Below are 26,905 nucleotides of genomic sequence, written 5' to 3' on the forward strand. Positions count from 1 at the left end.
CTGGGCACTGTTTGTAGTCATTGGGCGGTATTCAATGAGGCTGATTCGCCAGGTTTTTATGGCGATTTTGTGCTGTAAGGCAAATTTTTGACAAAAACGGTGAATCACCCTATTCAATGACCAGATGGCGAATATATTTCAAGGTTTTTTTCGCCATGATTCACCGAGTAGCAATCGCTATCTTTTTATGGTGAATGTGAACTTTTAAAATAAAGTGTTTTTTTTTTTTACATTTGGTGTCAAAAAATCAGGAATTGTATTCTGAGGAGGGGCATGCTATTTTTATTCATGTGCTGTAAGCACATGAATATATATTTAATTTAAAAAAATATATATTTTTTTTACTCTGACCAGCAGGGGGCGACGGAGCCGAGCCGCTCATTAGATATTCACATATTCACTGCACCCGATCGTTACATATGCATGATCGGGTGTAGTGAATATACCCGGTCCCCTGCTGGCACCCCCGGGGGGCAGCCTGTGCTGCCTGGCACCCGGGGAGCCCACCTCCCCCCCACAAACGTTCTGGGGCAGGCAGGGAGACTTCCATCTCCCTGCCTGCCACCGTCCTCAGGCTCCCTGCGGCGTTCGCCGCAGGAGCTCATATTCGCCGGTCAGGGGCAGCGAGCCCCTGACTCGTTGAATACCGGAGCCGGCGAGGCTCCGGAACGTGGCGAATGTGCAGCGACATTGAATACCGCCCATTGTGTTGGGTTCAGCCTCTATGGTAATTGGAACTATATGCTTTCATTTCATGGTAAAGTGGATTGTGGCTGTTCGTGACACACATTAAGGGGTTTATTTAGGATGGGTGTTCTATTGAAGATGGAATGTTGCTATGGGCAACCAATCAGAATCTACTTATTTAGCACCTTCCAAAAAATAATAGATAAAATGTGAATGGTTGCCTATAGCAACATCTCATCTGCAATAGAACTCCCATCTTAGTAAATGAACCCCTAAGTCTCAATCTTTTCCTGGAATGTGTTTCGGTTTGGTAACCAAAGATTGATGGAAGCCCCATTGTCTTCTGTACTGCCCCAGAACATCGGTCCCCTCCTGGCTTTGATAATGCGCCTGAAACTGCCTCTGAGTGAGACCCCAAGTCCTTTTACTGGTAGAACCAGACTGTGCCCCTCCCCCTAAATGTGTGAGAATTGTGTATTGCAGGGTGAACCTGCTGCGGTATAACACTGAGCTTTCCAAAAAGAAGAACCTGATGACCTCTGAGTGTGAGCAGCTAAAAGCCAAACTTGATTTCTTTCGGAGCAGTATCCAGATTGATCTGGAGAAATACAGTGAACAGATGGAGTTTGGAATAAGTAAGTTCTTATTCTGGTCTATTTAACTGGTGTCATTCATCTTAGACTGGCTCTGGGTTATGTAGGAAAAGCCGTTTCGGATCAAGTGTAAAATCTCCCGATTTGCCAAAAATGCCATTAAACTGCTTATGATCCACTTGAAATTGACATGTGCGGCAAATCAGAATCTACATTATTACATCTGGGGGAGGGGTATTTAATGTTCCGCCGCTATTCCCGATGGAGGAAATAGCGGCGGGTCCCTATTCAATGTTGTCTTTACCGACAGCAAAAAATAGGTAATTATATATAGAAGTGACCTGCGAAATTCACCGCAAATAAGACACTGCAAATGAATGTGAAACGTATTGTTATTTGGTTCACAGATATTAACAATTGAACACTGGAACAATGTCCACATTTTATTCTATCTTGATCAGTCTGCGAAAAATTTAAGAGACACCGTATTACAATGAGTAACTATAATTAAAGCAAGTGCCCCCAACCTAATCAGAGAGGTCTCAGTAAATCAATGGCTTGCTAGTCATTCTGTATGGGCTTTTTTTTTTTTTTTTTCAAGTTATCTGTGTCCTCCCGCCACTGCCCGGCAGCCAGCGTCCTCCTCCCTGCCCAGCGCGCTGCTCCCGCTGTCACCCTCCTCCTGCCCGGCTCCCTATGCAGCCTCCCCCTGCCCGTCTCTCTATAGCTGGCATCCCCCGCCCGCTGTCATCCCCCGCACGGCTCCCTCCTCCTGCAGCTCCCCGGGGACCGCATATGATAAATCCATGCGATTTATCATATGCAAACCTTGGCACATCAAGTGCCTAATCGTGTGTCCCCCTCCCGGGGAGCTGCAGGGGGAAATCAGGTCCGACTTGTCCTTAGGATAAGTCGGACTAATGTATGGGGGCCTTAACACAGATCAAATAGAAGTACATTCAAAGTGAGCGTATTATAAATAATAAATCAATTAGTAAATTAGTGCAATACATATGTGACCTTTTGGCAAGTAACTCAAGTTCTAAATACCATAGAGATATCTATGGTTCCATATATTGAGATACAATTCCTATAGTATCCGATCAGATAGAGCAGGAGTGATAAAGATCTCCACAGAGTACTAGACTGCTACTGCTTGTAACCTAGGTACTGATAGAATAATATCCCAAGTGAGTGGGTCCACTATGTTCTCTGTAATTCGGGGTAGGAAAAAAGTCTGATGTATCTGCTGTCCCTTTTCACAAGAAACAGGCACTCTTTTATGGTTCATACCAGCGTGGATTCGAGATGAGAATACCTCTGGTACTATGTGAAATATAGAAGTAGAAAGGACATAGAGGAGGAAATTTACTAAGACTGGAGAATACGGCCGATGCCAGGTCCGAATCCATAGGACCGGCATTAATGGGCATGCTGGAACTCACTCAGAGCAGAAAAGTAGAACTTTATTAAACACACCCCATACATGCTGATACATGCCTACAGTATCTTGACCCAAAGAATCTATCCCGAATGTAAACATTCTGTGCTTCTCACCAATTAGAATACCAATAGTCTGATGCTGCAGAGTTTTGTTGTGCTTACAAATAAAATACAATTATAATGTCATTATCTATCTAATATCTATTTTAAGCTTCTGAAAAGCTGCTTTCAACATGGAGAGAGATGGAGCAGGCAGTAGAGCTGTGCGGGAGGGTGAGTAAAATCTTATTTAGAGTTTTGAAAGAAGGCATGGCTTTGTCAGTGTAAAGGCAGCACCTGATTGGACAGCAGAGTCAGCTGCTTTTGGCTAGGTGCCAAAAGACTTCATGTCATACAGTCTAATGCATGTCCCTTTGTGTTATGCTAAGCCACATCTTACCCTGGGAATGCTGGGTATGAAGCATAGATAATCTTGTCCTGACTGGATTCAGGCACATACATGCTGTAACTGGAGAAGGGCGGTGGATTGTGCTACCCTCTGCAGTCAGTACAAAAAGAAGTAAATTCATGTGCTAACGGGAAAAAAAAAAAGCTTTCTTCAGTTTAAAAAAAAAAGAGCCATTAAATGCAGTTTGCAATTGATTTGCCGAGACCCATTCAGCTGCTATGACTTCATAGTTAATGAATGGGCGTCTCTCCAAGACTGACCAAAACAGGAAACCTTTATAGCAGATGGCTTTCTGGGCTAAAAGTTTTTCAGACCAAATTTTAGTGAATTCTGGTATAATCTAAAGGCCTGCATACTCTTATGTCATATGAAATCTGGTGAAATAGGCCCAAACTGCATGTATTGTATTTGAATCCCATTTGATGCGAGGTCCCATGCGGGTTGGATTGGAGTCGGAGGTCAGACCTATCTGCACGTCCGACCTCCAACTCTGTACCCCCTCCTGGCGCCGGGGAATGGTTTCTCATGCGATACATCACATGCAGAAGGACCGCATGCGATCTTGCCTCCCGTTGAAGGTCCCGGCTGGCTCAAGGGGATCGGATGGCCACACACTGCTGTGTCTTCTCACAGTAGTGTTTAGACACCTTTAGGCTACAACAGCCAGAAAACCTATTCAGTGCTTCCTGCTAAAATCTTATTATTACTCCATGTGTATGTCTCTATAATAACCATGTGCAGGAGCAGGAGGTGCAGCTCTTAGTGGAGAAGATGATGGCCTTACAAACAGACAGTGTAGACTTGCAGAGGAACCCACTGGGCCGGAGACATCGGGGAACTCTGGATGACATGTAAGTGATCAGCTTTGTATGTCCGTTTATTAATGATATACACAGTGGTGCTTCTAGTGAGGAAGAGGCCCATGTCCAGACTCCGACTGGGCCCCGGCCTCTCTAGGCAGCAGTGCTGTAGACTCTGGGCACTTGGGTCACTAGGGGACTGTACTGTGCATGCGCCTCCATGCCATTTTCCTGGTGATTTCTGAAGCTTTGCTGCTGCTGAAGCGGGACTACAGAGGGTAAGTATTGAAAAAATGAGTGCAGACTATGTGGTGTGGGCCCCCAGGGGCCAGTGTGCACTACACAGACTGTGCCCATTATACATACACCAGTGTATCTACCCCATTACCATATGCCCATTATCCTGTCATGAGGTGCATAGCTTCTATGGCATGAGAGGTGATGTGAGAGCGTTGACATTACATACAGACCGAGCTGTCTTTATCTCTACTGCTCTCGGTGCGCCATTCACTGGGGTGCCTGTGAGACGCTCGCGTGCCCCATTCGCGGCAAGGGACGCATGAGGGTGCGACACAGGTCGCTCTGGTTTTGTAGATTGTGGCGGCTCCATCTGTACACAAGGGAAATATGTTGTATTACTAATACTTTATGGGGCCAATGCTTTAAATGCTGTATGGGCATTAAAATTGTGGTTCAAAAGGATGATGTTGAAAAGATTGACCCCAAATGGTCAACATGTGAAATCGACAGTCGACACAATGGAAAAAGTTGACATACAAACATTTGACATGCATTTTTTTTTACGTTGAGCACATTACCCCAATTAGTGTACCGCGTTATCCCACCATGCTTCTGGCAAGGTACCGTTCCCAATCATAGACCATGTGGATGGTAAAGTATGAAAAATTGGAAGAATATGCCAAAAAAACTTTTGTAGACCATTGTCATGCTGACCTTTTTGAACCTGTCAGCCTAATTACCCTAGGCATCTGTCCCTTATTGGTAAACACTCGTTCTGTAGAGTGTACTATAGCACTTACATTGTTCCAAACTGGAGATAGTTGGATGGCATTGCCCAGTTGCTTGTTATATATCTCTCATATATATATATATATATATCTATCATGTAAAATGTGTGTTATTGGGTTTATTAACAGAGAGGAGCAGGCGAAGGATCTGTATCGCAGACTACGAGAACGACCAAGAGGTACACACAGCTCTCCATAGCACCTTGTTAATACTTCTCTGTACTCCGGAAATTGCATGGCCCATCCCATCATTACGTTCCTCTCTGCAGATCAGAGGACTGGAGGGGACAGCCATGAGATGGTGCGACTCCTGCTTCAGGCGATCCAGAGCTTTGAGAAGAGAGTGGCTTTGATATATGACCAGCTCAGGTACGTACAGCACAGTCCCACCTTCCTCATTGTGTTCCCTGCGCCATCATTCTGTATTGTACTGTGCGGCACTTCACTTCAATTGTGCTCTTCACAGTATGGAAAGCGACATATGTTACCCACTGAAACCAGCATTAGAACGTGTATGATCATCCTTTAACAATGTATCCATTTCTGCTGTTCTACAGCAAAACAGTCCTGTGCAAGAGGAAAGCCCTGGAGCTTGCCCCGCGGGTGAAGGAAGTCATGAGTCTGATGAGAGAAGATGAGAAAATGGTGGTGAAGAGACAAGAGAAGAGACAACAGGAGCTGTGGGACCTGCTGAGGATTGCTTGTGTAAGGGGCACATCCCACCATTCATGTGGAAGCCTAATCACATCTGCAATTTATAGACTTGTCTCTTTATATGTACTGTACTGTATAGGAATCCAGCTTTAAAATACAGAGGGGTAGATTTATTAAGCGTGTGAAGTGATACAGTGTCTGGGTTTTTATCACCGGCCAATCAGCTCCTAACTCTGAAGTTACAGGCTTGGTTTGAAAAATGACAGGTAGGAGCTGATTGGTCGGTGATAAAAACCAGACACTTTATCACATCACCGAGCTTAATAAATCTGCCCCAGAGTGTAGCGTTCAGTTGTACATGTAGACGTTCCATCAGGAGAGTTATTACAGTGTATTCACAATCGTTGGTTCATTGGCCCTTATTCTGGTTCACTCGTAAAGGCAAATTCCTTTGCAAATGGACAAATCCCATGTTCACTGCAGATGTAGCTTGTGCAGAGAGAGTTACATTTGGGTGAGTTATTCAGTTTCTGTGCAGGGAAAATACTGGCTGCTTTATTTTTACTCTGCAATATAGATCTCTATTTGAAGTAAAACCCCACCCAAATCTAATTCTCTGTGCACATGTTACATCTGCCCCACCTGCAGTGCACATGGTTTTGTCCATTTGTGAAGGAATTTGCCTTTGCAAGTGAACCAGAATAACCTCCATTGTATGCTTGAAGTAACATTATGCTGGGGTCACAGTCTGATCTGCATAGAAACCGTTAGTCTCCTATGTACAGCCTAAGATGGAACAAGCCAAGCAGATTGCATTTTAGGTTTAGTGGTCTAAAAATGGGAAGTCCTTTTATGCAAACTGGTCCTGATTCAGATGCTGTGTCTTTTCACAGCATCGATCCTTTTCAGTGACAGAACCGCGAGGCCTCGCAAGTGTAGCAGCCATCCACAAGTATACAGAGACGCCCAGCGAAGCCATTGCAACATGCATGGCAACTCACCAATGAGGGAACACACCCCATGGCTGCAGAGAATCGCTGCGATGCTGGCACCATGTTTTATGTGATCAGAGCAATGTGCTGAGAACACCCTAACTATGGTCCTGGCAGACACTCCCTGTTACCTTCCACCATATTGCCTCTTCCTGTCCATCACTCTGGGACTGATTTCTAACTGTGGGCCTGATTCAGAGTTGATCGCTGGACTGTGAAATCGCAGATTCAGCGATTTATTGAATGATTACGCATACATATCGATCATCGCACGCGTGTGTGAATGTGAATAGTAACAGTAATTGTGCATTATTTATTTATTTATTTACAGTTTCTTATATAGCGCAGCAGATTCCGTTGCGCTTTACAATTGGAAATAACAGTGATTAAACAAACTGGGTAGAAACAAACCGACATAGAGGTAGGAGGGCCCTGCTCGCAAGCTTACAATCTAAAGGGATAATAGGAGGGATACATAAGGATAGGATTCCATAGCATGGCAGTCCCACCAGAATACAAGACACTCCTGATGGGATGCAATTGGATCTGAAGAATGCTACTGGAGGTTGTGTGGGTGTTCCTGAATATGATAGGCTGCCTGAAGAGCTGAGTTTTCAGGGAATGTATCACCACATTGTATGAATCGCAATGTGGCCGGAGGTTGACTGACAGGAAGCGGGCGTTTGGGGGGTGGTGACCGGCTGTTTTCAGGGAGCGTCCAAAACAATGCAGATGTGCCCAAGCATTTTATGGGAGGGTCTGTGACGTCCGTGCTGTCTGTCACAGCTGACCGCTACAGTCACACTTACATTTGCACAGACCAGAAAAATCTTTTAATGGTTAGTGAATTGCGTATGGATTTGCGAGTGGATAGCGTTCTGCGATCTGATTTGCACAGGACGGGTTTTCTTTCTGTCTGGGTGGCGGCTATGTACTCTCCATTATCCGCAACTTTACAGATCAGCGTTCAGGTCTGAATCAGGCCCTGCAAGGGTTATTGCAAAGGTACCTTGGTGCGTACGCCGCTCGTCTACTACCGATCGTCTACTGATAGGTATGGGTCATAGGGTCGGCTATAAGAAGGTCAGGACATGGCTTATGTTGACATTACAGGGTCGAAAGGTCGACATAAGCAATAGGTCAACATGGTTTTTGTGTGTCGATTTACACCAACATGGCTCTATTCGCTCTCCATGCTTTGGGCACGTTGAATCACTATGCTCGGCACACTGTTATAGTCCCACTCTATGCCCACTTGTTGACCTTTTTCATGTCGACCTTTCCCATGTTGACTTATTGTATGTGTCAACTTTTTGACTAGGTCGACCTAAGATATGTCGACCTTTTCCACGTGTCGACATATGGCCTGTGGACCTGCAACACCATTGAAGTTGTGACCGCGTCTGAATCAGGCCCACTGACTGGAAATGTTTGAGCAGTCTGTCAGGATTGTGTCATATACACACACACACACCAGACTTCCTGCCATTAAAGTACACGGTACAAAGCCTTATGGAGACTATGTCTGCTACTGGCTTGTAAATGGCATGTAAATGGCTTGCAGTGGGTAGTGAACAGCTCTGCACTACTGTACACCTTATATCTCAATTCCTGTCACATTTTGGGTACTTTTGCACTAGCAAGCAGTGACATGACCTTTTATAGTAACGTTTTCCTGTCTTTTATTTTGCTCAGAGTAAAGTACGTGGTCCCGTAAGTGCTCCGCTGCTCCCACAGCCCCCTGCCCTGCCAGAAAGTCTGCACCAGGAGTTTACCAGTAAGAGGTAGGTATTGCTGCTGTCCAGTGTCCGTGACCGAGAATTCAATGTTCTAATAGGGAGGAAAGATCATGTTTTATATAACGAAGGGAAGCATACATTGTGTAAGCAGGTTTCACTGGGTTTCCTGAATTTAAAATCCGGTTTCAAGGTATTTGGGTTCTGTTACAGTGCACAGTGTCATCTCATGGAAATATATTATTAGGATTGCAATTTCTGAATGGTTGTGGGACTTTTCTACGGATTTAAAATTTATTCAACACCAAACTATTTTAACACCTTTATAAATCTACAATTAAAGGAACTGAATGAGCTGCAGTAAAAGTATATTAATAAGTAGTCACTGAAAAGAACTGGTCAGCTATGGACAGTTGGCATGGACGGAAGAGGTCACTGTATAACACACAACAGAGAGAATCTGAATCACCTACAGCCCCTACAGCCCCTACAGCCCCTACATCTCCACTTTCTAGTAGGAGTGCTGAGACTTCTAGTTCTCCAACAGTTTGTATGCAGAGAAAAGTTCCAACGTATCTGTATCTGTCTTTTAGTGAGGACCTACTGTCTGAATCTCGGAGTCTGTGTGGACAACTGGAGTCTTCTATGAAGAGTTTAATGTCAGAGCAAGTTACCAGTCTCATGGTGAGTTTTACATGTGCCCATATTTCAGGCAGTTTACTAGCACTAAAGTCTCCCCCTTATTCTAAAATCTCACTCTCCCTGATATGTACCACTAGATAACAGCATGTGTTCTTATTTACTGGGACAAGGTCCCTTCTGGTCTCTTCTCTGCTCACTCACCTGCCTCTGCTTATTTCCACCATGGGTATGGATCATTGGATAGACAGCAACTATGTCGACACCACTAGGTCAACATGCATGAAGGCCAACATGACTGAAGGTCGACATGGGGTTAGGTCGGCAGGATCATTAGGTTGACGCAAGCATTAGGTACACATGGGGAAGGTTGACAGTCAAAATGTTGACGTGTGTTTTTTTTTTACCCGAAAGGTCAACACCGTTGATATGGACACTAAAAAAGTGCACCGTGTCCCGGCGCATGGCTCACTGTGCTCGCCATGCTTCGGGTACACTATTTCATTCTTCCACCACACCCTAGTGAAGTGATGACTAACCTTGACACTCCAGCTGTTGTTGAACTACACATCCCAGCATGCCCCGCATTAGTTTTGGCATGACCAAATACCAAAACTGTAGCAGAGCCTTCTGGGATGTGTAGTTCAACAACAGCTGGAATGTCAAGGTTAGCCATCACTGCCCTAGTGGATGGTAGGGTAAGAAATACTGCCTGCTCAAAAAAAAAAAAAAAGGGAAAAACCCCATGTCGACCTAATACTTGTGTCGACCAATTGAATCTGTCGACCTTCATGCCTGTCAACCTAATGCTTGTAGACCTAGTGACTAAATCTCACCACCATTTAATCACTGTTACAATCCTTCATGTACCGTCAATCACTTATACTTCCTTTGCCCAGTGTCATTCATCCTTCCTTTACCCACCTTCACTCATCCTTCCTTAATCCCACTGACACCAAACCTTCTTTTACTAATGTTGTCTTTATCCAGTGTCTCAAATCCCTTCTTTCCCTATGGTCACCAATCTTTCTTTACACCAGTGGTTCCCAAACCCTGGGGCGCTTTAGGACCCTCCAGTTGGTGTTCCAAGTCCAATTAAAATTAATTATGGTCTGTGTAATGGTCCAAACCTGTATTTGTTGCTGCAAATCATAAACTACAATATGTGGGCCAACAGAAGCAAATCTTGTCCCTCACTTCTTAATTGATGACCTATAAACACAATTTATTTCAATAATAATATATTTTTTTTAATTTCTCAATAAGAAACCTTTGGCCTAGGGGTGGCATGGATAATAATCCGATACTAAATGGGGCTGTGATTCAAAAAAGTTTGGGAACCCCTGGTTTACACTGTAACTGATTCTATTTCCTGGTGGCTCCTCTAGGTGTACTATAGCTGGGCATACACTATACAATTATCCAATCTTGCTGGTAATGGGGCGTACACATGGTTCGCTTTGGACACCTTTTCAATTCTAGAAGCAAAATCGAATCGAACAGTGTTAACTGCCTTCAATCTAGATTCAAACCCGATGCGCTGTGACGGGATTGGCCGTCTGTATCGACCCATGTGTACGCCCCATTAGAATGAACATCTGGTAATGAATAGTAACACTAGAAAATGGACAAAAACTATTGTTCGGACAAATTGGTAAAATCCAGACTATGGGCCTGATTCAGACCTGATTGCCGATCCGCGAAGTTGCAGATGACTCTGAGTACATGGCCACCACCCACACAGAAAACCTGCCCTGTGTAAATTTTCTAGTGAATTACGAATGGATCGCTATTCACAATCCACTCGCAAATCCAACTCGCGGACAAAGGAATGATTTTTCCAGCCATGCAAATATAAGTAAGCCTGACCCTTCCACAACTCAGACAGGCTGATCGAGACCAATGCTGGCATCACAAATCCTCCCTTAAAACACCCGGGCGTGACTGTGTTTCTTTAACCACACCCAGAACTCGTCCGGTTACCACCAGGGGCGGATTTGGGGTGAGAGCGCCCCTAGGCACAACAATAACTGCTTCCGCTGCATACCGCATACGCATTCATTCCATAATTGCTGGATCTGCGATCAACTCTGAATAAGGCCCTATAGTTTAACATTGTGATAAAGTCTGCTCGCAAATCTATTGCTGCTAGAGGGATAGTTTCTGTTTCTTGATCATAGACATTATAGATGCTACTGAATGATAAGTATGGTAAGACTCTACTTCCAAATATTGGGCCTGATTCCTAGTTCATTGCACTTTTAGAGAATTCACAAATCCAGAGAGTCATATGAAATGACTGAGCACACGTACCATATACATCGCACATGTGCAAAGCCAATTAGCGAGAGAGAATGCATACGCATCCAAACACTATCCCCCTCACAATCTAACTCACCGGAAGCCGGCGTTCGTGGGTGGAAACCTGACGTTTTCTGGGAGTGTCTGAAAAAAATGCAGCACGCCCAATCAGTTTATGGGAGGGTTTGTGCGGTTAGCGGCTCGTTCAGCCTTTCTCGGGTCATAGCCACTCGCACAGACTGCAGAATCCTTTTGATGGTTTGGGAATGTCGTATGGATTTGCGAGTAAATAGCAGTCAGCGATCCGTTCATAATTTACACAGGCGCATTGTCTTTCTGTCTGGGTGGCGGCTGTCTACTCGCGGTCATCTGCATCTTTGCAGATTAATGATCAGGTCTGAATCATCAGGCCCATTATCCTGAAGTCCTGGGAAGAATTCAAACACATATATTCATCTTGTTGGGCAGATATACAGCATTCCCTTCCTTACCTTCTTACAGAGCATGATTGTGAATGCCTGCCCTGGAATATCCTTCACCTCATCTCAGCTGTTTCTATGAGAAAGCCTGACATGAAATATGAATGTAGTATCAATGTTACCATCATCTCTCTCTCTGCTTCTGATCTTTACAGACATTTGATTGGTCCTGGCTTCCTCCCCAAGAAGACGAATTAGCAGGCTGTCGGATCACAGCAACGTGAAGCTGACCTGCAGCGATGGACAGTTACAACAATATGTGCCTTTTTATCCCTCTCTGTGTGTAGGGCTTGATAACCTTCATCTGACTTGGCCAAACAGCAAGACTTCCCTACTGTCTTACTATGGGACATATATATTAATCCCGGAGAAGTGATAAAGTGGAAAGTGATAACGCAGCAGCCAACCAGCTCCTAACTGTCATTTTTCACATCCAGCCTGTAACTTATAAGCCGATTGGCTGTTCGTTATCACTTTATACTTTATCACTTCACAGGCTTATTCAATTTGCCCCTATATGTAGAGATGATGAATCCTCTATGACATACTGGTGAACTGTCTGTAAGTTTTTTCACTGTCTCGGAATCTCCTGTGAAAATGATGATTTTATTGTGTATGCAGATGTTCAGTCATCTGTTGTTTTAATATTGATTGTAGAAATGTACAGTGACATCTGCAGGCAGTTTCTGGTACTGCACATCACAAATATTTTAAAATAAGAGATCATATACAGATCATATCTAGTGTCTGTGAGTCTCTGAAACACTGCCATCTGCTGGCAGAGAGTAATACATCTCTTTCTCACACATGCAAAAACACAGAAGGTAGCAGACTAGCTTTCAAAGCTTTTGCTTTGAGCAGGCTTACTAGTTTTAAAATAAGCAATCTGCGTATATGTACAATTGACTGCACACCGGGGACTCACAACTGTAAGCCACTGCATTCGTTTCATTGCAAAATATATATATATTTTTTAAATGTGTTTTTCTGCACTGGAATTTTTTTTGTGCTTTGGTCTTTTTGTGCAAAAGCACCAGTATAAAACCTCAACGCGGTGCAAATATATGTTTGCAGTAGGATGTTCCTTTATCCTTTTTTTTTTTAAAGCTGCACAATAAAATGCCACTAACGGACTGTCTTATGGAAAAAAACAAACTGTTTTACTGGGTATGGATTGGTTGGTCGACCTGATGATGGTTGACAGTCATTAGGTTGACTCCATTAGGTTGACATATTGCAAGGTCGACATGGGTCTAGGTCGACATCGGACAAAGTCATTAGGTCCACACAAGCATTAGGTCAACATGGTCTAAGTCGACAATCAAAAGGTCGACATGAGGTTTTTCACTGGTTTTTTTTTTTTACCCGAATGTCGACAAAGTCGATATTGACACAGAATTATGTGCACCGCGTCCACTCGCTGTGCTCGGCACACTCTTTTATTCTCTCACCACACCCTAGTGGATGGTAGGGCATGAAATACCGCCTGTTGGCTCAAAAAACAGTGAAAAACCCCACGTCGACCTTTTGACTATCGACCTAATGCTTGTGTCGACCTAATGACCTTGTCCCAGGTCGACCTTGCAGTATGTCGACCTAGTGGTGTTGACCTAATGACTGTTGACCATCTTTAGGTCGACCAACCGACCGTATCCCGTTTTACTGGTCTACAGTGTTTCAGGGGATATACCCCGTCTTCAGGGCAAACTGTTATAAACCGTCCCGGAGTGATGTTTATTGTGCAGAGCTATTATTTATGCAAGCAATCCATGTTGGTGCCAGATGCAAAATACTATATACTGTTCAAAGAAAACAGTGATACTTGGTTAACTTGAAATAAATATTTTTATTACGCTAAAGCCAACACATCAGGTCTCTTATTAGGAACCTTTCTTAAGTGCAGCTGGTTTTTCAGAAGCCCTATAAGTTTTTTTTTTTTTGCATGGTAAGTAAAGAGAAACATTTTATGTACTAAGAGTAATAAATATTTTATTATTGATTATGTCTTTCTTTGTAGTATTTAGCAGCTAACCATACCAGTGTGCGCTGCTCTTGTTGCGGGCAGATCCCTCTCCCTGGCAGCAATCTCTCTATCAGCTGCTCCGGGAACTGCTGGCACCTTCTCTCTCTCCCGGCCAGTTGTAGTTGCTGAAGTTTGTGGCTCCCATAGAGGTGCTTGCACAGCTCTGCTTTAAACTCCAATATGACGTTTGGTGCTAAATTTTAATCTCCTCACCTTATAAATAGTATCTGGACACTGTCGACGTACCAAAGCATAAGGCTCATATGCTGTACTCCAGCATCTGGTCTTTTACTATAATGGTGTGTACATGTGTAGCTGTGGCCCAGGCGGGGTTCTGGCATCGGCTGGTGGGTGACTAATGACGGTGGAGTGGGGGGAGCAGGGCCATGCTGCATTATGCATCATGGACCCTGTTATGATATAGTAGAAATAGGATACCAACCCAGCATCGGAATCGCATGCATCTGAACACGCCGTTATTTTTACTAAATATACTTGTTATTTTTACTATATATTCAAAATCGATAGCCACATTTGCACCTTGTGTACATTTCTTTATTCTGTGCTCTGATCCGGAACCTGATGATTCACCTGTCCTGCTCGCCTTGTACTGCTATCGATCTCCTTGTTGTGACTTTGGCTCTTGGCTGACCTGATTCTCCCTGATACCACATTTCCCCCCTGATTCAAACCCATTTCTAAGTATGCTTCAATATATCCCATGGCGACTCGTCTCGTTATCTGCCATCAGTTACTCCTGAGTTCACTGGCCCCACACTATAGAAACCAAGTCAGGGGACTGTGACCTGCATTCTGTGCGCAGCAAAGCCCCAAATACCTTGTGAAAACCACCGCTGCATTAGACTCTTCGGGGTAAATTTACTAAGATGGGATGTTGCCCATAGCAACCAATCAGATTCTATCTATTATCTTCTAGAAGGTGCTAAATAAATTAGAAGTGGAATCTGATTGGTTATAGCAGGCAATATCCCATCATCAATAAAACTTCCATCTTATTATTATATTATCCTGTGTCTCTGCTGTACAAATCCTACAAGTACGACCAGTATCCAAATGTGAGAGCAGTAACAAATGTATGGCTGGCCTATCAAGGTCGCGTCTGGACCGGTCAATCAGAAGAGTTTGGTGGAGACAGGAAATTAAGCCTGATGAATACAGTCACAGATAGAAGATTCCTGTCGGTCGGGCAATGCCTCATTTTTATAAATGGTCTGATTCCCGCTGTGTTGGCACCTTTTTATTGCAGGGGCTGTCATTTTAGCCTATACTGGAGTGAAGGAACTGAATGAAGACTACACTGAATCGATGCTCTGATGGTTTGAGAAATTAACTGTGCATGCCAGAACAGGTTCTGTGTCATCGGATACAGTGGACCTGAATCTACAGCCTGATTGGTCATTTGGGTGGCCATGTAAAGCATTTCCCAAACTGGATACATGTTGCTTTCTTTTTGAAGGAATTTGGAGTCCAGCGCCTGTCTTTTCTGACCCGGATTTACTGGCCCCTGCAGTATGAATTCCCTGGCCTAAAGGGGGCCATACACTAATGGGGCTTTTCTCAGCAGTGTGTGGCCAGCCGATCCCCTCCTTGAGCCGCCCGTAACTACACCAGGCGACAGGATCACATTCAATACATCTCGTGGTACTTTGACATATTGGGGGGAAATTTACTAAAGGAAATTTGTAAAAAATAGGTGTATTTGTATCCAGAAATACACTTATTTTTGACATTTACTATCCCGAAAATACCGCAATTCGTATTCGTATTGATAGCACATCAATACGAATTGCCGTATTTTCGGGATAGTAAATGTCAAAAATAAGTGTATTTCTGGATACAAATACACCTATTTTTTACAAATTTCCTTTAGTAAATTTCCCCCATAATATATCGCATAAGTACCCGTTCTCTGCTGCTGGGAAGGGGGCCATAAAGTTGGACATGCAGCAGGTTTATCCTCCGACTCCGATGCGCATCGGATCTGATGTCGAACATATCTGATTTGGCCTCTTTTCACCCGATTTCTGGCCTGATCTGTCGAATTGGGTGAAAAGTGGCCAAATGGGACTAGTATGGTCAACTTAAGGTTTACTCAGATGGCTGATTTTCACGTAGACCGATCAAACGCAGAGAGATCACAGAAGCTCTGTACTCACCATAATAAATTGTGGGGATTTGGTGAGCTTGCAGCTCCAATGAAGGAACCACATGTTATATAGAAATAGTGGTGTCGTTTGTAGAGTCCCGCTTAACCCAGCTAGTGGGACAGTACTGGGTGTATAATGCTGTAACACAGTCCGGGTGCCAGTTTGTTATAAAAGGAGCTTAAACATTAACTCTTTTCTTCATTGTACAGATTTTTACTAGGTTTTCCTTTTTTTTACGGCTTTTATGACTTGCTTTAGAGAAAGGCAGAGAAGTACTGGGGCAATGACCCAGACCCCAAGTCAGGGGGTCAGAAATATTAAACATATTCTAAAATCCACCCCTCCCCCTTTACCCAGTTGTAAGATGCTTAATATCCAAGATCCCCCAAGAAATCACTGATCATTGTTGGCTGCCTGCCAGTGGATTGGCAGGGATGGTGAGTCAAGGGATCGAGTTCATTGTGGCCATATGTGTGGGGGCCTTAACAAGCAATCTTTTAGAAACATACTTTGTAACAATGTTAGGCAACCTTATCATATTCCAGAACAACCCACATAACCGTCAAAAATATTTCCTACCCGATTACATCCCCATTGTACAGACCACAAATTTCCTCATTTATTTCCATCCTCCTGACCCTAGGCTAACATTGCTGGGTCATTGTATCATTCAGCCCACCAAGAAACTTTGCAATTTGGTGGACTGTTATGCAATAGATAACCTCTATACTTGTGTCTCCATCCCTATTTCCCAATGTAAGTTTGCGAGCAGGGCTCTTCCACCATTTTGACTGTCTGTAACTACCCAGTTTATCTCTATTGACAACTGTAAAGACAGAAAACAGAATTTGCTGTGTTGTATAAGAAACTGTTAATAAATGAAATAAAACCATTCTGACATATACCTGTAAAAACGAGTCCGCACCAGTAAGTACAATGACATATTTAAAAGTCTATAGACCATTGTATGTATGTCTTATATAGTTAGATAGTATTTGTTTGATGGTGCTTCCAGATGTTTTTTTGATATCAAGTACAATTTTTTTTTAAATCAGGAAAGAGACAAACTTACTTTTTAAGGGTAAAACATTAAAAGTTATATTTTATGTCTTTAATATTCTTGCTTGCTAAATGAAGCACCGTAGGAAAAAAGTTCTGTATAGGAGTAGTAAATACAAATAGAAGAAGTGTGTCTCCTCCTTTGTTTCTCCAATACTGTGCAGGCGGGTTGCTAACAGAAACCACACCACTGGTACCGGAATCTCAACATTACTCAGGTTGAGGCGCAGTCTGAAAGCACCAAACTTATTAACCCAGGTGGACGAACCCACTAATTCAACTGGGGTTATACGAAGAGCTAAACTCGGGTCACCCTGTGTATAATAGGTGACCCGAGATCAATGTGAACGCATGGGAGCCTTGTCGGACCCAGGATCAAAATCCCGGGTCTGACCCCTTTTAGTGATATAAAGCGGTAAAAGAGACCATGGTACTTATGTATTATCTGGGCGCCCGATTTTTTCATTGCATGCCACTACTTAAGGCATGCGATACAAAGGATTTTACATTGCAAAGACCCGATTTTTAATTGTATAGTCAACCATGGGTGATTTCATACCCCACTATCCAACTATGCATGGAATTGATTTTATATAGTGTGGCGAGTGCAGCGAGCCACCGAGCCCGAAGCGTGGTGAGCGAACGCGGATTACTTTACATGTATTCTGCGTCCCCTCACTGTGCTCGCCACGCCTTCGGGCTCGGTGGCTCGCTGCACTCGCCACACTATATAAAATAAATGCGTAGTTGGATAGTGGGGGTATGAAATCACCCATGGGTGACTATACATTTAAAAATCGCATGTATGCCACTATATTGCATGCGATGAAAAAATCGGGCGCCCAGATATTACATAAGTACCGAGACCATTTCTGTCTTATACACATATTATACAAGCAAATGGTTTTCTATATGTTTTTTTTTTATTTAAAGTGTACACATTTACACTTGAATGCTAGAAATCGTATGTTCTAGGATTGTAAGTGACTGGTGCATACTTTTTGACATCAGTGAAGTATGTAGCTAGCTTTAATTTTTAATATTTATTAAATCTGCTAATACTGATTATTTATTATCAGTTTCTTATACAGCGCAGCGCATTTAGTTGTGCTGTACATTTGGATGGCCAGCTGCATTAAATTATCCCTGAGCAATAAGCCTATGGAGTATCTCGCTACTTATTTAATTGAGTTCAGAAACATTGCTGGCAGATGCTGCTAATCACCCTAATTAGTCACAGCAATGCCTGGAAGTAAGGCCACTTTGCTGGTAATAAGAATTACTGCGCCTTTATCAAGGCAAGCGAGACCAGATCAAAATTCTGCAGTTGCTGAAACATAGGATCTGATTTGGGGATGTTCACAATGCCAATGTTTACGTAAATGGGTGATGTTATTTGTTGTGCTCATGCGTGTGAACTGAACTGTGCATGTGCCGCAATAGATTATTGCCATTCCTTACAGCATGGGTCCTCAAACTGTGGCCCTCCAGATGTGGCGCCAGCCACTGGAGGGCGGCACTTCGCCCCTCGCCTCTCGCATGGAGGCTGCATGGGTGTCCGTGCCGGGTACCTGCGGCACTGTGTGATCTGGCGGCGAGGTCCCTGCAGTGATGCGCGCTATCCGGCCGCCAGGCGGCGGCGCGGGAAGCGCTGCTGGGTTTGAAAACATTCCGCATGCTGATTGGCTGAGATTCAGCCAATCAGCGTGCGGCGAGTTTTCAAACCCATCAGCGCTTCCCGCGCCGCCTGGCTGCCGGATTGCGCGCATCACTGCAGGGACCCCGCCGCCAGATCACAGCGCCGCAGGTACCCCCCCCCCCCCCGTAGGCACCGGGGCGCCCCACCCCCCCTCGCCTGGGGCGCTCCGGTGCCTTGCACCAGCCCTGCAAATCCCAGCATGCCTTGCCACAGGTTTCTTATAACGGAGTGTTAAAACTGTGGCAAGGCATGCTAGGAATTGTAGTTTCACAACATCTGGAGGGACGCAGTTTGAGGACCCACAGAGGGAGGAATTGACTAAGATGGGAGTTCTATTTTATATGGGATGTTGCTATGGGCAACCAATCAGATACTATCTATTATCTTCTAGAAGGTACTAAATAAATAAGTAGCACATTCTGATTGGTAGCCCATAACAGAATCCAATATGAAATAGAACTCCCATTTTAGTCAATTTCCCCCAAAGGGATTAACAGCTACAGAGCATTTGTGGGAGGAGTTTGGGTAACACCATAACTGCAGGCTTGTCACTATGATTTTGGTTGCTGTCAACTATGTCTTTGCATGCAGTTTCACTAGCCCAAGGATCTTGATTGCGGCTTCCTCAGAAACAGATGTTGTGAATGATGCTTGCTTCTATGTACACAAAGCCACTGGTGGAAATCTCAGTACAAGTCTCAGCAGCTACGACATTTACATATTTTCATACAGTATCTGCCTACAAAGATGCTGTTGCATCGGCTCTTACTAAATGCGTTATGGGCCAGATTGAATTAGCATACCTCCCAACTGTATGTCCTGTTTTTTGGGACGTTCCCGCATCCCGCGGCAAGGGGGCAGTTGGGAGTCACCCATGATTAGACGCACAGCGTCTATTCTGCAGCCTGAGGGGCTGGGGATATAGCCAGCAGCTCAGAGAGCCTCTAACCGTGCCCTCAAAGCGGCAAAAATGGGGGTGCAGCCTCACGGGAATAGGCCATGCTCCATGTTGGGCGCACGCGGTGTCCCTCTTCACACCTGGCCAATGTTGGGAGGTATGAATTAGGCCCTATATTGAAGACTGCAGGATATAGCCATTTATACAGGCAAGTTACCAGCCGTAAAATCATCTGCTAATGAAAATATGATCACGTTGGCATGTAATGTCAGCTGGTATGAATTCTGACTCCTCCCACCTGTGTTTATGTGATGTCACTTACAGAGCATTCTAACATAATACACATCTACCGGGAATGATAAAGTTGCAAAAACATGCAACATGCAAGGGGACTTGAATGATTGCCGCTTTAAAAAAACGGAAGATTTCTTACCAAATCTCTCATGCAATAAAATTTCCCCCGACGGTTCTAGTGGCGTCACATCCCCATGATTAATATAAGAAAATGTTATTAACACCTCCAATTGGGAGAAAAGTGCTATATAAATATCATTATTATTATTATTATTATTATAATAACACTAATGACTTTCAACTTCTAATATCACTATTAGTCTGTCCCTATTGCTTCCATAGGTATGCTACTGTGCTTAATTCTTAAATTAAATTTCGATCACAAAAAAACACTTTAGTTGATTAGTCTCGCTTAATCCTTTTCGATGAATATTGTCAAGCAGGTATATATGGGAAACGGTCATCTGTCAGACCAGACTTAGGTCGACAGTCATTAGGTCGACCCCGGAAGGTCGACTGTCCCCAAGGTCGACATGGCTCAAGGTCGACATGCCTTAAGGTCGACATGGGCCAAGGTCGACATGGTTTTAGGTCGACAGTCATTAGGTCGACATGAGTTTTTCACTGTTTTTTGAGCTGACGTGACGACAGGCGGTATTTCATGCCCTACCATCCACTAGGGCGTGGTGGGAGAATAAAATAGTGTGTCGAGCGCAACGAGGCACCGTGCCCGAAGCATTGCGAGCGAAGCGAGCGATGCGAGGGGCTGCGGTTCAACTCCAACTGTTTCCATGTCGACTGTGTCGACATTCGGGTAAAAAAAAAACAGTGAAAAACTCATGTCGACCTAATGACTGTCGACCTAAAACCATGTCGACCTTGGCCCATGTCGACCTTAAGTCATGTCGACCTTGAGCCATGTCGACCTTTAACCCTGTCAACCTTGGGGACAGTTGACCTTCCGGGGTCGACCTAATGACTGTAGACCTAAGTCTGTTCTGACAGATGTACCGCTTCCGTATGCGGGGAATCGGTACATCTGTCAGACCACACTTAGGTCTACAGTCATTAGGTTGACTCCACTAGGTCGACTGGCAGGAAGGTCGACCTGACTTAAGGTCGACATGGGCCAAGGTCGACATGACTTAAGGTCGAATTTGCATAAAGGTCGACATGAGGAAGGTCGACTGGTCATAATGTCAACATGGGTTTTTCACTGTTTTTTTACCCAAATGTCGACACAGTCGACATGGACACAGTTGGCAATGAGAATGATTGGGAGTAGGGAGAAGATCACATGGAAGTCCGGTCTAATACCCAGCTATGGGGAAGAGTTCAGGCAGTTTTTGTATCCGTGTTCAAACAAACTTGGTGATGTTAAGCAAGGGGTCCACAAAATCAGTAACAGTGGAAGCCGTCCCTCGCCGAGTAAGAATAAACGGTACCTGGAAAGTTTCCTTATTGGCTGGTCCGGAATTAGATGGATTGTATCCTTGGTGTGCAGGTTTAAAGTCCAATAAAGATAAAGGCTCAATTTAAGAGCAAGCTCAAACAGGCTCAACACATTTCAACATGGAAGTGCCCACATCTTCATCAGAAGCAGAAACTTTATTGTAGACCACAGGTTCTCCAAGTTGGTCCTCAGGACCCCACACAGTGCATGTTTTGCAGGTCTCTTCACAGAATCAAGTGAAATATTTAGCTCCCACTTTGGATCTTTTAAAATATGTAAATCACTCTGAAAGTGCAAATTGTCTTTCTGACATATACAAGCCTGCAAGCACATTTCAACAAATAAATTACAAATTCTGACGTGCATGTCAGTCAATGTTTTATGTCCATCCTTCTTCCGCTATATAGATGATAAAAGTAGGTGCCTGTATTAATACACTGAGAATTTAGGCACCCAATGCATTTGCATCAGAATCTGCTCTTGCACTGTTTGCTGCTGACCTTCCTGGAAATTGAGGGTTGGTCTCATTCGGTAATCCCTCAATGTCTTACCCATTTTGTATGATATCAGTTTTTTTTATCTTTCAATCCAAGATCAGTTGCCACAATATCCCAATGTTTCTGTATACATTTTCTAAAGGTAGGGTCTCCAGTATCATGTGTTGTTGTAATGATCATTCTATGTGCCATTGGTTTCTTTGCAGTCACTCCTTGAGTCAGTTTGTGTCTGGCCTTACATAAGCCTTCCAGATAATTTGAGGTGAGTAGCCCCGATCTCTTAACTTGGGGCCTGATTCAGGTTCATTCACAAAGCACGTTTGGTTTGCTAATGGACAAAACCATGTGCACTGCAGGTGGGGCAGATGTAACATCTGAAGAGTTAGATTTGGGTGGGGTGTGTATTTTAAACTGATGTCTATATTGCAGTGTAAAAATAAAGCAGCCAGTAGTTACCCTGCACAGAAACATAATAACACCCACATCTAGCTCTCTCTGCATGTTACATCTGCCCCACCTGCAGTGCATATGGTTTTGTCCATTAGCAAAACAATCGTGCATACGGTAACGTATGGACTATTATGGGGTTGATCCAAGGTAGGTAGCTCTTAGTTTACATATATTTCAGTAACGAGACATTGTCATGTGGCTCCTGGCTGGCTAATCGTAGACCCAATTTAGGGTAATGGTGGTGTGGGGTGCGGTGAGGTGCCCCTGGACTGGTTGGGATGGGTGGCTCTATTGTGGCTCACCTTTACATTCTATTAACACTTAGCACATTTTTTTCTCACTAACACTATTCCTTTAATATGTTAATTACATTTCATTATTATTCTTTTTTTCTCTCTCTCTCACTTTCTATTTATAGGTTCGGCATCCTCTCACTAATCCTTATTAACACTATAGCATTTTCACTGGTGTGCTACTCTGGACTTTGTAGCTTATGCTGTTTTTTTGGGGTGCCACACCCTGCACCTAGATATAGTGCTAGGGACCCCCAATATACAGAGATGCCATGACGATGGCTTGGGGGCACACACATAATTTGCGCAAATATATGTAACCAATATATTTGAATTTTATTATCATGTAGTGTAACTAATACCATTCAGTGAGCTGGGGGAAACCATGGATTGTTACTTACTGAAGAATACTGTGCACACTGAGGACTTGAAAAGGACACTGAAGAATACTGTGCAGAGTACTGCCAGGTGCAGACACTGTAGCCTGACACGGACAACCTGGATGGTACAACAGGACAAGGCAGAACCACTCTGGAACACCGGACAGGAACAGCAGCACATTAGGCAAGGGTACTGTAGGAGCGCAAATCCAGAGAACCTTAATCCAGAAGGTAACTAGAAGTAGAGATGGGTCGTTCGCGAATGAAGCAGGTCTTTGGAACGGATCCCATAAAAGACTGAGGAAGCCGCCAATCCCGTTCTTTTACTTTCAGTTTTGTTTTTCATTACAATGCATTGACTATGCTCAGCACTGCCACCTGTGGCAGCTGAGATGTACTCTCAGGAGACTGAGGGGTAGATTTATTAAGCTCGGTGAAGTGATAAACTGTCTGGTTTTTATCTCGCTGTCCAATCAGCTCCTACCTGTGAAGCTACAGGCTAGGTTTGAAAAATGACAGGTAAGAGCTGATTGGCCAGTGATAAAAACCAGACAGTTTAACACTTCACCAAGCTTAATAAATCTACCCCTGAGTTCAGTGCTGCTATTGCAAGTAAAAGAAAGAATAATAAGGCTGCTGCTGCTAGGGATGGCCATCGGTGCAGACGCCATCGATGTTGATTCTGCACCCAGCCATCGATCAGTGTTTTACTCGGTTATGTATGTTCTTATTTGTTCAGGAGTGCAACCACTTTTCTCAAAGGAGGACCTCTGAAAACCACAGATGGAGAAGATCTAGGAAGAAGTGGAGTGCATTAAACGATAACAATTTAATAAGAACAATTTGTCTCCAGGTAAAAAAGTCAGAGACTTGTACCATAAAACACAACATTGTGGACTGGATACCACACGGTATTGGTATAAAACCAAGGGGCAAAGCTGCTCACACTCATCCACGACGTATAACCAGACACGTCCTACAGCTGCAACGATCTGCCAAGACCGGGTCCAGCTTCAATACACTCCAGTGTTTTCTTAGAATACTGTTTAATTCTTTCTCATTGGTATTATACTGGGTAATAACGAAGGTATCATTGGAACTACCCCAACAGCCAATGGAGACCCATTTGTGAACCCTGGTAATTCCAATGATACCTTCTTTATTAAGGTGCTAAGCCCCTCTTGAAAAAGGTGCTAAGCGCACCGAAACGGCCGTCGAGGAAACGCCTGATATGATGAGTATTGCCTAATGGGTGCCATGTTATTCATTTTGCTGAGCTGTGAAGCATTGAGATGTCCTGTGTTTGGACAATAATTTGCATTGTAAAACTTCAATAAGGACTGGTGCTGGTCTTCCCTGTGTGCGCATGGGGATGTGTTGTGTATACTATCTGGACCTTGCACAGTCACCTGCGCTATACTAGAAGTGCTGTGCGATGGACTCTACAAATTTTATATATATATATATATATATATATATATATATATATACATGCTGTTTTTGTAAAGAAACTTACTGCCTTACAATCTAAGACAATAATGAGCGCATACAAGAGGGGCAAAAACCTGAAAGACCTTCTTGTCCATAATAACATCCAGTACCCACCTATAGCACCCTCCACCTTCCTTGGTACACCCAAATTGGGATGTTATCGCTGCTGTGGCTGTGCCACATGCAGCCATTTATCACCAGGGGACAGTTTTCATCACACCTTCACAGGGAAAAAGTATAAGATCCGACATCGGCTGGGATGTACATCCAAATTCGTCATCTATCTTATCAGTTGCCCGTGCGGCTGACACTATGTCGGCAAAACGGACCGCCAATTTAAGGAGCGGGCCGCCGCACATAGATCGGCCATTAAAGCAGCGATAGCAACTGGTAAAAGTGAGCAACTAGTGGCCCGTCACTTCAGTGAGGCCAGGCACTCTGTCGCTTCTTTGCGATACAAAATTATAGACCATGTGTCACTACCCCCTAGAGGGGGAAATAGATCCTTGGCACTACTTCAAAAAGAGTGTAGATGGATCTATACTTTGGGCACTCTGGCTCCCCGAGGGCTCAATGAGAATCTGGGACTCAGTTGTTTCCTTTTAACCTTCAGATCATACCCATACAGACCATACACAACGATGTGGATTTAGGGTTGACAGCACGGTGTCGACACAGGTCGACCATGCATCAGTAATATTGTTGATTTAAATTGCGGCTTGTGTCTCTCTCTAGATCTAAGTCTTTAGTTAGAGAACCACAATATAATGTATTTATATATCCAGAGATCGGCCTGCACATTACTTTTTAACCATTGTTATTTCATTTTATACACTGTTTTGTTTTAAGTATTTTTTGACATAGGATATCAGCAATGAATTAACTTTGAATATATGCACTTTTGTATCCCGTTTTTTTTATATAGGATACTCTGATTGTATTTTGTTTTCATTATTGCACGGATAGAATGTATAGAGAGAAAGAAATAAGGATTAAAAAGGGTTGAGTTTACCTGAAGGGTAAAAAAGGGGCAGACTAAATGGGCCAAATGGTTCTTATCTGCCGTCAAATTCTATGTTTCTATGTTTCTATTCATTGCTGTATGTTCTCATTGGTTCACAGTGGTCGGGCCCCCCTCTGTGCGCCCTGCACGTTCTAGATGTGAGTGTGACGTCATTCTTCAGCGTCTCCCCTCCAGCCGGCGCGTGCGGGATCCACGGACGGAGCCCAACACTATTTAGGTAAGCACTTCATAACTTGTAAATTGTTCTCACCTTACAGCACCTTGATAAAAAAAAGCCTGAGAGCTTTTGAAACGTCGGTCAATCAAGCTGCCCGTCTCCTGTCTTTATTTCCGAGTGCTGCCCCCCCCACAGCAGTATATATATATATATATATAAACAGCAAGGTCCCACCTTCCCAAAGGCAGCTGGAACAGACACGTCACTGCAGCATGAAGTATAGAAGAATAGCTTTATTGACCTTATGGTCAATAAAGCTATTCTTCTATACTTCATGCTGCAGTGACGTGTCTGTTCCAGCTGCCTTTGGGAAGGTGGGACCTTGCTGTTTATATTTTTCTACAAGGGCACGCAGCTACATTGCTATATCGTGGGGAGTGCCGGTCCAGGCTTGGATATATATATATATATATATATATATATATATATGATAGAAGACAAACAGCGGCACTCATAGGATTTTTCAAATTGTATTAAAAAACGTGACCATAAACCAACGTTTCGGGGGACTAGCCCCTTTGTCAAGGTGTAGGTACCTACACCTTGACAAAGGGGCTAGCCCCCGAAACGTTGGTTTATGGTCACGTTTTTGAATACAATTTGAAAAATCCTGAGTGCCACTGTTTGTCTTCTATCATCTACCACTACTTACCCGGATGGCACCAAGGTGATTGAACCATTTGAGTTGGAGTGCCAGGCCTACTACACACAGGGTTGCCGACCCTCCCGGAATTTCCGGGAGTCTCCCGAAAATCGGGTCCCCCTCCCGGCCCCCCGGAAGGGTGGGCAACCCTCCCGGATTTAGGGAGGACCCCCGCTGACCCCTGGATTGCGGCATTAAAATGCCGCAATCCTCGGGTCTCAGAGGAGGGGGCGGAGCTAAAACGGCACAATCGCGTCATTTTAGCTCCGCCCCCTCCACGGAGACCATGAATTAGCTGCTTTACCAGCACGGGGGCGGGGCTTAGTGATGTCACTTGCAAGCCCCGCCCCCTGAGTGGCTGCTGAATCTCTCCTCTCCGGGCTTCTCCCGGAGAGGAGAAACTTAAAGTCGGCAACCCTGCAGTATTATTTCCAATGCACTCACGGTAGTAGATCATCACAGGTGGTGCTCCCATCAGGCACATATTTTCAATATGGTCCAAATCCACAAAATTTG

General features: G+C 44.0%; 1 protein-coding gene across 1 annotated transcript in view; it reads left to right on the forward strand.

The window, feature by feature from the left end:
• Window positions 1-13,799, forward strand: part of IKBKB (inhibitor of nuclear factor kappa B kinase subunit beta) — a 29,998-nt gene extending 16,199 nt beyond the window's left edge. Inside the window, exons 13-21 of the mRNA XM_083184886.1 lie at window positions 1,171-1,322; window positions 2,935-2,996; window positions 3,913-4,022; window positions 5,129-5,178; window positions 5,269-5,368; window positions 5,557-5,704; window positions 8,341-8,429; window positions 8,975-9,065; window positions 11,956-13,799. Coding sequence (XP_083041012.1) covers window positions 1,171-1,322; window positions 2,935-2,996; window positions 3,913-4,022; window positions 5,129-5,178; window positions 5,269-5,368; window positions 5,557-5,704; window positions 8,341-8,429; window positions 8,975-9,065; window positions 11,956-12,024 — 871 coding nt within the window. The 3' untranslated portion in view covers window positions 12,025-13,799. The remainder of the gene's footprint in view (window positions 1-1,170; window positions 1,323-2,934; window positions 2,997-3,912; window positions 4,023-5,128; window positions 5,179-5,268; window positions 5,369-5,556; window positions 5,705-8,340; window positions 8,430-8,974; window positions 9,066-11,955) is intronic.
• The last annotated feature ends 13,106 nt before the right edge of the window (window positions 13,800-26,905 follow it).

The sequence above is a fragment of the Crinia signifera genome, chromosome 4, assembly GCF_055691185.1.
Source record: "Crinia signifera chromosome 4, ASM5569118v1, whole genome shotgun sequence".
Taxonomy (NCBI): domain Eukaryota; kingdom Metazoa; phylum Chordata; class Amphibia; order Anura; family Myobatrachidae; genus Crinia; species Crinia signifera.